The following is a 13,991-nucleotide window of genomic DNA, read 5'->3' as shown; positions in this document are numbered from 1 at the left end:
AGTCCAGCCATCACCCATCAGGCACTCACTTCTGTAGCACGTCTGCCATACAGGTGAAGGGAAGTCAGTGTGCACTGCATGAGCATGCCATGATTTGTCATTCCTCCATATTTGTGCCCCAAAATAAAACCATATGCCAAGAGAACAAACATTTTGGCAACCGTGGACAACTCACATCAAACATACAGGAATTTGGTCGCTTTCATGGGCTCGCAGGGGCAAGGAAACCAGAAAAAAAGGTGCCAAAGTTCAAACTGGACAAATATTAAATTCGGCGTTGATTGAAACATAACACTGAACAGATGCAAGCTACCAGTTTTCATATTTCACCATCTTAATATGGTCTATTGACCGAAGTACTGGACTGAGAGGTGAACGTGCAGCAGAACTACATTCACTGCCTCAATTGAAGCTAGGGCAGATAGGTCCCTTGGACAAACCAAGGCGAACCTCCATTCCGTGGTGCATGTCAGGTTGACGGAAACTGTCAGAATCTTGAGGCACTGCAAGTCAACAGAAAAAGGAAATTAGCACTACTCAAAGACAATTGTGGCAACAGGAAAAATACCCAGATACTACAGGGGTGGGGTGGGGGGGGGGGGGGGGGGGGGGGGGGGGGGGAGTTCAGTGCTATACTTTAATTGCGAATGTCTGACCAACATATACTCCCTCCATTCCACATTATAAGACGTTTTGGCATTACTAGATACATTCCTTTCACTATGTACTTAGACATATTGTATATATAAGTGCATAGCAAAAACTATGTATCTAGAAAATCCAAAACGTCTTATAATTTGAAACGGAGAGAGTATTTTTTTTTTCTCGAACGCGCAGGAGAACTGCGCATCAATATATTAAGAAGAAAAAAGGAGGGGGGAAAGAGCCCCAAAAAACTGTTACAAAAACACAGAAACAAAAAACTGTTACAGAGAAAAGGGTCTGCATATATAGATAAAATACTAATACTAAGCAGTAAGCACCAATAACCACTGACAAATGAAACACAAGATTTTATCATTTATCAAATATGCTGATCCTAACTCCTAAGAAAGTTACTGTAGGCTTGTAGCTATGTGAGACAAGCTCAGGTCAGACTGTGTCACGAAGTATGTAACACTTTTTCGTAGTACATACATACATTAATCAAGTAAAACAATAGCCAACAATCATGTAATCTGAATGCTCTTGAACTAATGACCTCTCCAACTTAATTACCAATAACCTCTCCAATACTCAAAGTTCCAACAACTATATAATTTGTATGGTAAATTTACTACTCCTGATTTACAGGAACTCCTAACTTTCAATTAAGCTGGATAAATTAGTTTTACTTCAAAGGGTCTTCCTGAGTACAACAATATTAGTGCGAATTATAGAAGGTTAAGATGAATAAAAACAGCAGTACTCTAACAACAACATAGTCTTTCAGTCCCAAGCAAGTTGGGATAGGCTAGAGTTGAAACCCACCAAGAGCCCCAAGTCACGGTTCAGACACTTCAATAGTTGTTTTCCAAGCCTATTCAAACATAGATTTCTAGGTATATCCCAAGCCTTCAAATATCTTTTTATTGCCTCCCTCCATGTCAATTTCGGTCTTCCTCTACCTCTCCTCATATTATTAGCTTGGCTTAGGACTCCACAATGCACTGGTGTCTCTGGAGGTCTTCTTTGGACATGGTCAAACCACCTCAACCGATATTGGACAAGCTTTTCTTCAATTGGTGCTACCTCTAGGCGATCATGTATATCATCGTCCCAAACTCGGTCTATTCTTGTGTGACCGTAAATCCATCACAACATACGCATTTCTGCAACACTCAGTTGTTAAACATATCGAATCTTTATAGGCCAACATTTTGCTCCATACAACATAGCCGGTCTAATCGCCATTCTATAGAACTTGCCTTTTAGCTTTTGTGGTATCCTCTTGTCACAGAGAATGCCAGAAGCTTGTCGCCACTTGATCCACCCTGCTTTGATTCTATGGCAAACGTCCGCATCAATATCTCCTTCCCTATGTAGCATCGATCCCAGATACCGAAAGATATCCTTCTTAGGCACTACTTCACCTTCTAAACTCACATCTCCCTCCTCCTGTACAACTCCGCCAAAATCGCATCTCATGTATTCGATTTTAGTTGTGCTCAATCTAAAATCTTTAAACTCAAGGGTCTGCCGCCATAACTTTAGTTTCCTATTTACAACTGCCTAGCTTTCGTCCACTAACACTACATCATTAGCAAACAACATACACCAAGGGATATCCCCTTGTATGTTCCTGGTAACCTCATCCAATACCAAGGCAAAGAGATACGGGCTTAAGGCTGACCCTTGATGAAGTCCAATTTGAATCGGGAAGTAATATGTGTTACCATCATTTGTTCGAACACTAGTCACAACATTGTTGCACATGTCCTTGACGAGGGTCACGTACTTTGATGGGACTTTATGTTTTTCCAAAGACCACCACATAACATTTCTTGATATCTTGTCATAATCCTTCTCCAAGTCAATGAAAACCAAGTGGAGATCCTTCTTCTGCTCTCTAAACCACTCCATAACCTATCTTATTAATAAGATTGCTTCTGTGGTTGACCTTCCGGGCATGAAACCAAATTGGTTTGTTGATATCTACGTCGTTCCTCGCAGGCGCTGCTCGATGACTCTCTCTTGTAACTTTCATAGTGTGGCTCATTAACTTAATTCCCCGATAATTAGTATAACTTTGGATATCTCACTTGTTCTTGTAGATTGGTACCAATATGCTTCTTCTCTACTCCTCAGGCATCTTGTTTGATCGAAAGATATTGTTGAACATCTTGGTTAGCCATACTATAGCTATATCCCTGAGACATCTCCACACCTTGATTGGGATACCATCAGGGCCCATCGCTTTGCCCCCTTTCATCCTTTTCAAGACTTCTCTGACCTCAGATTCTTGAATCCTCCGCACAAAGCGCCTGTTAGTGTCATCAAACGAGTCGTCCAGCTGAACGGTGATGTTCTCGTTCTCACCATTGAACAATTTATCAAAATACTCTTGCCACCTATATCTGATCCCATCCTCCTTTCACCAAGAGCTGCTCTCTCTTATCCTTTATGCACTTGACTTGGTTGAAGTCCCTTGTGTTCCTATCGCGAGCCCTAGCCATTCTATAAATGTCCTCTCCTTCCTTTGTACTCAAACGTCGGTAAAGGTCCTTATAGGCCCGCCCCTTTGCCTCACTCACCGCTCGTTTTACAGTCTTCTTTGCCACCTTGTACTTCTCTATGTTGTTTGGACACCTGTCATGATACAAGCGCTTATAGCGCTCCTTTTCATTAATAGCCTTTTGCACATCTTCATTCCACCACCAATTGTCTTTCGAGTCACATCCGCTCTCTTTGGTCACTCCAAGCACCTCTGAAGCAACCTTCCGAACGCATGTTGTCATCTTCTCTCACATGTTGTTTGCATCGCCTTCATCATTCCAAGGGCCCTCTTCAATGACCTTTTCCTTAAAGATCTTTGATGTCTCCCCTTCTAATTTCCACCACTTCGTTCTAGCAACCCTAGTTTGTTTGTTCCCACGAGCTTGCACCAGAAAGTGGAAGTCAGCCACCACCAGCTTGTGTTGAGCGACCAAACATTCTGATGGATAAGTCTCATGTGTGGCTGGTCTTTGTGGGGCTATGATGCTCACATGGTTGTGGGGCTATGATGCTCACATGGTCATGGTCCTTGTGGCTGTTTTTCTGTTTTTAGGACAGCATCTTAGACTAGAGGACAGCATCTTAGAGGACAGCATCTTAGACTAGAGGACAGCATCTTAGCTAGGACAGCATATTAGCATCTTAGACTAGCATCTTGGCATATGCTTGGCTGGCTAGCAGCCTATAAATATGTAACCCCAACCCCTTGGGTTGGCATGGCATTTGTGTGAGCTTGTGTGAGAAATAGACAAGAAAATTGCCCCAACTCCTAGTGTCATCCTCTCTCGATGAGAGTAAGAATTCTCCTACTACCAAGAGTGAGAATTCAGCGACTAACAAGTGGTATCAGAGCCGTATTATCCTGTAGCCTGAGCATCTCTTGCTCATCTTCTCTCCCAGCCCCACAACAGCCCCAGCTGTTGGCAGCAGCAGCTCCTCCGGCCGCTCCTGTTCACTCCTCTCCCAGCTCGTCTGAAGCAGCCCTCTCCCCACGCAGCAGCCCCCCGGTAGCGCGTCATGTCCGCAGGGCAGTCTCAGCGCTCGGTCGCCTCGAGCACGCGGCGTCGGCAGGAGGCCGAACTTGCCGCGGCAGAGGAACGCGAGCGAGCGGCGGCAGAGACCGCTGCGGCGGCGGCAAGGGCGTCGAGGCTAGCAGCGGCGGAGCTGGCAGCAGCCAGAGCGGAGGCGGAAGCAGCGGCGGCGGCGAATGCAGCGCGTGCGGCGGCGGCGGAGGTCGAGGCTCTGCGCGGCAGCATCGGCAGCTCCATTTCCGCTGACGACACCGCCGACGCGGACCTCGAGCTGCTAGAGAGGGAGGCAGCGCGAGCGCGGGCGGCGCAGTGGACAGCCGCGCACGTCCACGAGCGTGGCGGCAGCCCAGACAGGCGCGGACGCGCTGGCGGCGCTCCTGGAGGAGGCGCGCACGGCGGTGGCGCTCCTGGGGCAGCCGCGCACGCCCACGAGCGCGGCGGCAGCCCAGACAAGCGCGGACGCGCCGGTGGCGCTCCTGGAGGAGACGCGCACGGCGGCGGCGCTCCTGGAGGAGGCGCGCACGGCAACGGTGGCGGACGGGTCGATGGAGAGCGCGGCCTTCACAGGCAGCGTGGCTCTCTCTCCCCGGATCGGTACCGACGGGTCGATGGAGAGCGCGGCCTTCACAGGCAGCGTGGCTCTCTCTCCCCGGATCGGTACCGTGGTTACCACGGGCTCCAGGCTGTTGTCAGGGACGTCGGTCCCGGCGGTGGGTGGCCTACCCTCACCAAGACCAACTACGTCGAGTGGGCTGCGGTGATGAGGGTAAAGCTCCAGGTGCGGCACATGTGGGAGGCAGTCCGGTACGGCGACGTCGACTACGACCTAGATCGACGGGCGCTGGATGCTCTCATCGCTGCAGTCCCGCCCGAGATGCAGTTCTCGCTTACCAGCAAGCGGACTGCCAAGGAGGCTTGGGACGCTATTGCTGCGGCACGCATCGGCAGCGACCGCGCCCGCAAGTCCACACTGCAGGCACTTCGCAAGGAGTGGGAGAACCTGGCTTTCAAGCCAGGTGAGGATGTTGATGACTTTGCTCTCCGTCTCAACACTCTGTTGCAGAAGATGGTGCAGTTCGGCGACGACACCTACGGCGAGGAGAGAGCTGTCGAAAAGCTCTTCCGCTGCGTCCCCGAGAAGTACAAGCAGATGGCTCGCTCGATCGAGTCGCTGCTGGATCTCTCCACGATGTCGATCGAGGAGGCGATAGGTCGCCTCAAGGTCGTCGATAGTGATGAGCCACAGTCCCTCTCAGGGCCCATCACCACTGGCGGGAAGCTCCTTCTTACTCGGGAGCAGTGGCTTGCCAGCCAGGGTGACCGGAGGAAGGGGGAGCCTTCTTCCGCGACAGGCGGCCGCAAGCGTGGCAAGCCACGCAAGGCGCGCAGAGACGCCCAGGCCGGGGCGCGAGGACGTGTCGAGGGTGATGCCCGCGGAGGCGCCCAGGGCGGCGCCGCCGGCAGGCACAAGCCGGCACGAGACGACGCCTGCCGCAACTGCGGCCAACTTGGCCATTGGGCCAAGGACTGTCGACAGCCACGACGCGGCCAGGCCCACGTCGCACAGGCGGAGGAGGAGGAGCCGGCTCTGTTCATGGCACATGCCAGCATCGAGCTACCTCCAGCAGCACCGGCCGCAGCGGCTCTCCTCCACCTTGACGAGCCAAAAGCACACGCCCTCCTCGGCGACAGCTCCGGCAACGACAAGACTGACGGGTGGTGCCTCGACACCGGCGCCACCCATCACATGACCGGTCGACGGGAGTTCTTCACCGAGCTTGACTCTAGCGTCCGAGGCTCCGTCAAGTTTGGGGATGCCTCCGGCGTGGAGATCAAGGGCGTCGGCTCCATCATCTTCACCGCCGTGTCTGGTGAGCACAGGCTGCTCACCGGAGTCTACTACATCCCCGCGTTGAGGAACTCCATCATCAGCTTGGGACAGCTGGATGAGAACGGTTCGCGCGTGGTGGTTGAGGACGGAGTCATGAGGATTTGGGATCGTCGTCGTCGCCTTCTTGCCAAGGTATCCAGAAGCGCAAATCGACTCTACGTCCTTAACGTGCAGGTGGCACAACCCCTCTGTCTCGCTGCTCGTCGGGACGACGAGGCGTGGCAGTGGCACGAGCGTTTCGGGCACCTTCACTTTGAGGCCCTGAAGCGGCTCAGTGCCACAGAGATGGTGCGAGGCCTGCCGTGCCTCGACCATGTGGAGCAGCTCTGCGACGTCTGCGTGTTGACGAAGCAGAGGTGACTCCCCTTTCCCCAGCAGGCGAGCTTTCGAGCCAAGGAGAGGCTCGAGCTCGTGCACGGGGACTTGTGTGGCCCGGTGACACCGGCCACACCGGGAGGACGACGCTACTTCCTGCTGCTTGTCGACGACCTCTCCCGCTACATGTGGGTGATGGTCCTCGGCAGCAAGGGAGAGGCTGCGGACGCCACCAGACGCGCGCAGGCTTCTGCGGAGGCGGAGTGCGGCCGCAAGCTGCGCGTGCTGCGCACCGACAACGGCGGCGAATTCACGGCGGCTGAATTCGCGTCGTACTGCGCTGACGAGGGCATTCAGCGCCACTACTCCGCGCCGTACAGCCCGCAGCAGAACGGCGTCGTCGAGCGGCGCAACCAGACGGTTGTGGGGATGGCTCGGGCCCTCCTCAAGCAGAGGGGGATGCCGGCTGTCTTCTGGGGAGAGGCGGTGGTGACGGCCGTCTACATCCTCAACCGCTCGCCTACCAAGGCGCTCGACGGCAGGACGCCGTACGAGGTTTGGCATGGGCGCAAGCCGGCGGTCTCCCACTTGCGGGTCTTCGGCTGCCTCGCGTTCGCCAAGGAGCTTGGCCACATCAGCAAGCTCGACGACAGGAGCACTCCGGGAGTGTTCATCGGCTACGCGGAGGGCTCGAAGGCCTACCGCATCCTCGACCCGAAGACACAGCGTGTGCGCACGGCGCGCGACGTTGTGTTCGACGAAGGGCGAGGATGGGCGTGGGACAAGGCGGTGGACGATGGCTTGGCTCCGACTTACGACGACTTCACTGTCGAGTACGTCCACTTCGAGGGAGCTGGGGGAGTAGGCAGCTCTTCTTCGGCGAGCGCGTCTACCCCAGTCCTCGAGCCTCCACCGACCCCGGCGCCTGCTACTCCGACAGCTCCACGCTCTCCAGCCAGGACCTCGGCTGCGATGAGTTCTTCGCCGGCTCCACCACAGCCGGCAACGCCACGCACTCCAGCACCGACAGGCACCTCTCCGGGCACGTCTACTCCAACACCAGCTCGTGTCGAGCATAGCCCGGTTGAGCTCGCTACTCCGCTCTCTCACGACGAGGAGCGCATCGACGCGTACCACGACGGCGAGCCGTTGCGGTACCGTACGATGGAGAACCTTCTCGGCGACCAGTTGGTGCCGGGACTGGTGCCTCATGACCTGGAGGACCTGGAGGCGCAGTTGCACCTTGCGTGTGACGACGGCGAGCCTCGGTCGTTCGCAGAGGCCGAGAGACACGCGGCATGGCGCGCCGCGATGCAGTTGGAGATGGATGCGGTTGAGAAGAACCGCACCTGGGAGCTTGCTGACCTTCCTCGTGGTCATCGCGCGATCACCCTTAAGTGGGTGTACAAGCTGAAGAGGGATGAAGCCGGTGCCATCGTCAAGCACAAGGCTCGCTTGGTGGCACGAGGTTTCGTGCAGCAGGAGGGGGTCGACTTCGACGACGCCTTTGCTCCCGTGGCACGGATGGAGTCCGTGCGACTCCTCCTTGCGCTAGCTGCCCAGGAGGGCTGGCGTGTTCATCACATGGACGTCAAGTCGGCATTCCTTAACGGCGACTTGAAGGAGGAGGTCTACGTACACCAGCCGCCGGGATTTGCGATCCCCGGCAAGGAGGGCAAGGTGCTCCGCCTGCGCAAGGCCCTCTATGGCTTGCGGCAGGCACCGAGGGCGTGGAATGCCAAGCTGGATTCCACGCTAAAGGGGATGGGCTTCGAGCAAAGCCCGCACGAGGCGGCCATCTACCGACGGGGCAATGGAGGTAATGCCCTGTTGGTGGGTGTCTACGTCGACGACTTGGTGATCACCGGCACCAAGGATGCGGAGGTGGCGGCATTCAAGGAAGAGATGAAGGCCACCTTCCAGATGAGTGACCTGGGGCCTCTCTCCTTCTACCTGGGAATCGAGGTACACCAGGATGACTCTGGGATCACGCTTCGACAGACCGCCTACGCCAAGCGCGTCGTTGAGCTAGCTGGGCTCACCGACTGCAACCCAGCTCTCACTCCGATGGAGGAGAGGCTGAAGCTGAGCCGCGACAGCACGACGGAGGAGGTGGACGCTACGCAGTACCGGCGTCTTGTGGGGAGCCTTCGCTACCTCGCCCACACACGGCCGGACTTGGCATTCTCCGTCGGCTACGTTAGTCGGTTCATGCAGCGACCGACGATGGAGCACCAGCAGGCTGTGAAGAGGATCATCCGCTATGTTGCGGGGACTCTCGACCACGGCCTCTACTACCCGAGGTGCCCTGGGGCGGCACACTTCGTCGGGTACAGCGACAGCGACCACGCCGGCGACATCGACACCAGCAAGAGCACGAGCGGGATCCTCTTCTTCCTCGGCAAGTGCCTCGTTAGCTGGCAGTCGGTCAAGCAGCAGGTGGTGGCCCTGTCCAGCTGCGAGGCCGAGTACATAGCGGCCTCCACCGCTTCGACTCAGGCGCTCTGGCTCGCTCGACTGCTTGGTGATCTCCTCGGCAGAGACACTAGAGCGGTGGAGCTCAGGGTGGACAGCAAGTCCGCTCTGGCCCTGGCAAAGAACCCCGTGTTCCACGAACGCAGCAAGCACATTCGGGTGAGGTACCACTTCATCCGAAGCTGTTTGGAGGAAGGGAGCATCAAGGCGAGCTACATCAACACCAAGGACCAGCTTGCGGACCTGCTCACCAAGCCCCTTGGGAGGATCAAGTTCCTTGAGCTCTGCTCCAGGACCGGGATGGTTCAACTCTCCCACAAGACGACGCACAAGACTTAGGGGGAGAATGATGGATAAGTCTCATGTGTGGCTGGTCTTTGTGGGGCTATGATGCTCACATGGTTGTGGGGCTATGATGCTCACATGGTCATGGTCCTTGTGGCTGTTTTTCTGTTTTTAGGACAGCATCTTAGACTAGAGGACAGCATCTTAGAGGACAGCATCTTAGACTAGAGGACAGCATCTTAGCTAGGACAGCATATTAGCATCTTAGACTAGCATCTTGGCATATGCTTGGCTGGCTAGCAGCCTATAAATATGTAACCCCAACCCCTTGGGTTGGCATGGCATTTGTGTGAGCTTGTGTGAGAAATAGACAAGAAAATTGCCCCAACTCCTAGTGTCATCCTCTCTCGATGAGAGTAAGAATTCTCCTACTACCAAGAGTGAGAATTCAGCGACTAACACATTCTCCAGATATCACCTTACAGTCCACGCATGTTCGTTTATCCCTCCTTTTTGTAAGGACAAAGTCGATTTGACTAGAGTACTGGCCGCTATTAAAGGTCACGAAATGGGACTGTCTCTTACGGAAGAAAGTGTTAGCTATCATTAGATCAAAAGCTATGGCGAAGTCTAAAACTTCCTCTCCCTCCTGGTTCCTACTACCATATCCGAAACCCCCATGAACCGCCTCGAAACCTGCACTTGATGTACCTACATGGCCATTAAGATCACCTCCTATAAAGAGCTTCTCGCTACTAGGGGCAGCTCTAACCAAGCGATCTAAGTCTTCCCAGAAAAGAAAAACAGCAGTACTCTCTGGCTAAGAATATTAAGGTGGTCATAAACTATTGCGGAAATTCTTATACATGTGATAGAGAAGGAAAATGACTTAAAAATAACAAATGACAGAATGTCTTACTGTTAAGATAATCTTCAAATCCAAAATCATCCAGGGAACCTGTCAGTGCCTCATATCCAAGCAGAGATGACGGCAAAGCACCAGGGGGCCTTTGGAACCTGGCATCACAAAATATCCATCAGCAAGTAATCAAGAGAGCTAAACTGGCTAATCACCAAGAAAGCAATTTAAGCTAGATGTACTAAGATGTCGAAGGATGAAGATAAACAACATAAAAGGCACACTCCTATTTCCTTAGCTGCCTCCCTCTTTTGTCCGTTCACAGTTGGTGTGAGAACTTTTAGAAGGACCAGATGAACACAAACAATTGCTGAATTGCAACATATGATTGCACATTGAAGCAGAGAAAGGTCTAGACATTCAGAGACCCATTTTATAGTGAACATCAACCAAATATTATCCCAGCAATGTGTGTATTTTATCTGTGAGAAAGTGGCACTTACGATACTAAGACTTAGCACAAAACCCGACATACAAAGTGAAGCTATTCAAAAGTACTGTTATACTCACTGCTATATTGTGACCTGTATGAACCTACTTACTGCTATACTAATACCGAAGTAACATCAGAACAGCTCTACACAATACATGCATTAACACAATTCTATTCTCAAGCTACCCAACCTTAACTAGGTAATACTGACGGTTCAACACCTTCTACAACGCACGTGATCAAATCAATTTTATTTCGATGCCAACAAACATAGGTGCAGCGAAGTGCGCTAACCTTCCTAGTATGTATATCATGAGGAAGGTAACTAAGCTTCAGGAATTCACCTAAACTTCCCTCGGGACTGTCAATTCCAGCAGCCAGATGGGCTTTTTTTAGTGCTCCCATCAGCCACTAACTACTCCCTTACTCGAATTCGAACGAATTGATGGAAGGAAAAAAATATTTTTCCAGTAAGAACCGCAAAAGGGAAAGTGATGAAACCTGGAGAGGATTTGGGCATCGAGATCCTTGCGGATGTTGAGGGCGGATCCGTATATGGCATCTGTCCCGAACTTCTTCTTGTCCGCCCAGAACTTGGTCTCCTGTGCGGGGCGCGCGCGTGCCCCCAAAACATGGGTCCCAGGCTCAGCGTTAGGGTTCGAGGGCACGGACAAAGGCAAACGGAGGAGAGCGACGGGTCACGGGTCCTTACCGATTGGATGGTGGACTGGAGCGGGTGCGGCGGCGCGAGGTCGGCCTTGACGCCGGCGTTGATGCCGAAGCGGAGGGTGTCGTGGGTCTCGCTGATGTCCCTCTTCATGCTGCTGCTCTGCATCGTCGATGGCTCGATGCTCTCCGAGACTCCGCCTGCGCCTTCTCTCTCGCGAGAACTAGCCTTCTTTCTTTGCGGGGAAGAAAGGAAACTGAAGTCTGAGGCTTTGGGCTTGATTTTTATTCAATATGCCTTCTTCTAACAAAAAAAGTATAGGACTCTTCTTCATTATGTTGGGCCGGGCCGGCCCAACTGCGATCGACGCGTTCCGATCCGTACACGGGACGGTCTGCAACGAGAAAACGGTTGTTTGTTGCCACCAAGAACGCGGCCGGTGGACCTACCGCGCTGGAACCCCCGCAAAACATGTGCTAACGTAATAACCACCCGTGCCAAAACAAAAACTTCAACGCCATCTTCTGATGCGCTGGACGACGGCAGCAGCTTTTTGACCTGCATGCTGCTAGCCCGCTGCCGCTTTCCTGGACGATTTTGGCGAATCGACCGGTGGATCCATCGTTCGCGCGCGGCTGGTGCTTTTTCTTGCTCGCTCAGGGCATGTTTGATTCTAAATAAGTTATCTATTTATAAGTTAAAAAGTGAAATAAGTGATTGATTTTATCAAACACCACCAACTTATAAGTCACCCCTGCTTATAAATTTTAAGTTGGTTTACTCCTGCTGAAAACTTATAAGCACCTTTTTCTGCGTGGGGCCCATAGCTTATAAGTCATCTACAACCAAACAGGCATGATTTATAAGTCAATAGTTTTCAGTCACCTGACTTAATAAGTCACCTGTGACTTATGAAAACCAAACAGGCCCTCAGCTAGCACATGGCCACACACCCCGCGGCGCCGTACAGTACAAGCGACTCGTGCGCGCCGTGCTGCTGCTTTTTCTTGCTCGCTTGGGTGTCTTTTTGCTGTTGTGGCTGTGCGCCTGTGATCATATCCAACATCCATGTACTCGCTCCTCGTCCCGTTCGTTTGGGCTTGTTTAGCTGATAAGCAGTGTCAATCCTAGAATTTTAAGGGCCCTCTAGCGATTTCGTCGCAACGACCCCTCTTGATCATGTATAAAATCTTATAATATATAGACGCTAATTTTACTTGCAAAACGAAAGCAAATTCAATAACATATTTTAAATTTAACATGTCTGATAATTATCGAGGAACAATGTAGATTAAGCAATATATTTGTAGATGTATGATAATTATCGAGGAACAATGTAGATTAAAAAAGTAATATATTCGTTTTCTTTTCTCACCCATGACAATAGGTAACATTCTAAAATTCTAACACCTAAATTAGAAGAAAACTATGACTATATAGGTACAAAGTACTATAAGTCTGAAATACTATACAAATAATTAATTTGGATTAAAAATAAAAAGAAAAAAATACCTTAGTGCCTAAACAACTGATCGGTGATCGCAATTCGTAAGAAGCCAAGAATCAAGATGTCGTCGTCGTGGAGCCCTGCCTGGTCACCGTCCTCGTGCGCCGTGTCCGTGTCTCCGGTAGTCTAGCTCTTCGCGGCGGCACGGCTCGCCATCTCCGCATGTGTAAGGCACACGTCGCGAACTCACGATCAGAGTGTGCTGTGTGCAGCGTGACTCCTCGCCTCCTCTCTAGCCGATGGTTGTGGGGAAAGAAAACTAAGAAAGAAATGCCGATGTTGTCTTTTTAGGTACTTGGCCAGTTCCATGTCTCTCTTTTCATTAGTTTGCTAATGCCTAATGAACTATAGAACCTAGGGGATTTGTATATCTGGGCTTGGGCCCCTCCTCCGCTTGGGCCCTCGGCCGTCGCACCTTGTGCCCTATCTCTAGGGCCGCACTGCTGATAAGTTATGATTGAAAGTACTATTAACTAATTTGGTGTAAGAAAAAAATACTATTCATTGGCGAAGAAGTACGCTTATAAATCCTGTCCTCTGTGATCACGCACAACCGTCGTCTGTGCAACATCTGTACGACGACTGTACGCACGCGCACAGGCCTCCTTTTCCCTTCAAGTACAAGGATCAGATCGATGCCGGTTGCCCTCGCATCTGATGGGGCGCTCCGGAGACCGTGCTGCCATGCTGTCTCTTGTTTTGTTTGAATTTATTTGGCTGATAAGCTATAATTATTGACTAGGTTAGTGTAAAAAAAAACTATTTATTAACAGTAAACCAAATACGACCGAGCTGAATATGCTGCCTTCTGCGCCACATGATGGCTCCGCTCAACTCGAACCAAAGTAACCGTAATGCATGTAGTATTTCTCACGTTCAGCACTCGGTAACTTTCAGGCTTCAGCTTTTCTTGCTTCGATTTCTTATCTCGAGCTACCTGGTGACAGCAGACAACCACTCCTGGCCTGTTGTTTTTCGGACATTTTAGTATTGAAGCCTTGAAGGACCAGCTATAGGTCTAGTGGACACGAGTTCCACGTAGTACGTACTTACCGAGTATTCTTTCACGCACTAAGGTCCTTTTCTGAATATATATTGAGGCAGCACTAATGTCAACACCCTGACGCATGCTTATTACACTGTTCACTGTTGTCGACGCCGCTTCTTTCCCCGACACTGAAAATCTGAAATGATTGGGCGAGCGATTCGTCACAGCCATCCTTCAGAAGTTACCACCAGCTTTTCCTGTCAGTTTTCTTTCCTTCTTTCCATC

General features: G+C 51.7%; 1 protein-coding gene across 1 annotated transcript; it reads right to left on the bottom strand.

The window, feature by feature from the left end:
• Positions 1–243: 243 nt before the first annotated feature.
• LOC136518412 (cyclin-B1-2-like) lies at positions 244–11,472 on the bottom strand. The gene is made up of 4 exons (XM_066512070.1): positions 11,257–11,472; positions 11,046–11,146; positions 10,112–10,209; positions 244–503 (listed from the first exon to the last, which is right to left on the bottom strand). The coding sequence occupies exons 1-4, from the start codon at positions 11,377–11,379 to the stop codon at positions 403–405; spliced, it is 423 nt and encodes a 140-aa protein (XP_066368167.1). The 5' UTR covers positions 11,380–11,472; the 3' UTR covers positions 244–402.
• Between the last annotated feature and the right edge of the window lie 2,519 nt (positions 11,473–13,991).

Source organism: Miscanthus floridulus, chromosome 17 (assembly GCF_019320115.1).
Source record: "Miscanthus floridulus cultivar M001 chromosome 17, ASM1932011v1, whole genome shotgun sequence".
Classification (NCBI taxonomy): Eukaryota; Viridiplantae; Streptophyta; class Magnoliopsida; order Poales; family Poaceae; genus Miscanthus; species Miscanthus floridulus.
This window is presented reverse-complemented; position numbering and strand designations above follow the sequence as displayed.

Bases quoted from the DNA above. Each gene is read 5' to 3' on its own strand.
- LOC136518412 (XM_066512070.1), bottom strand. From the start codon at position 11,379: ATGCAGAGCAGCAGCATGAAGAGGGACATCAGCGAGACCCACGACACC. The intron at 10,210-11,045 runs GTTTCATCACTT...TTGTGATGCCAG, and splicing joins GATGCCCAAATCCTCTCCAG to GTTCCAAAGGCCCCCTGGTG. The intron at 504-10,111 runs GTAAGACATTCT...GTTGACTTGCAG, and splicing joins ATTTGAAGATTATCTTAACA to TGCCTCAAGATTCTGACAGT.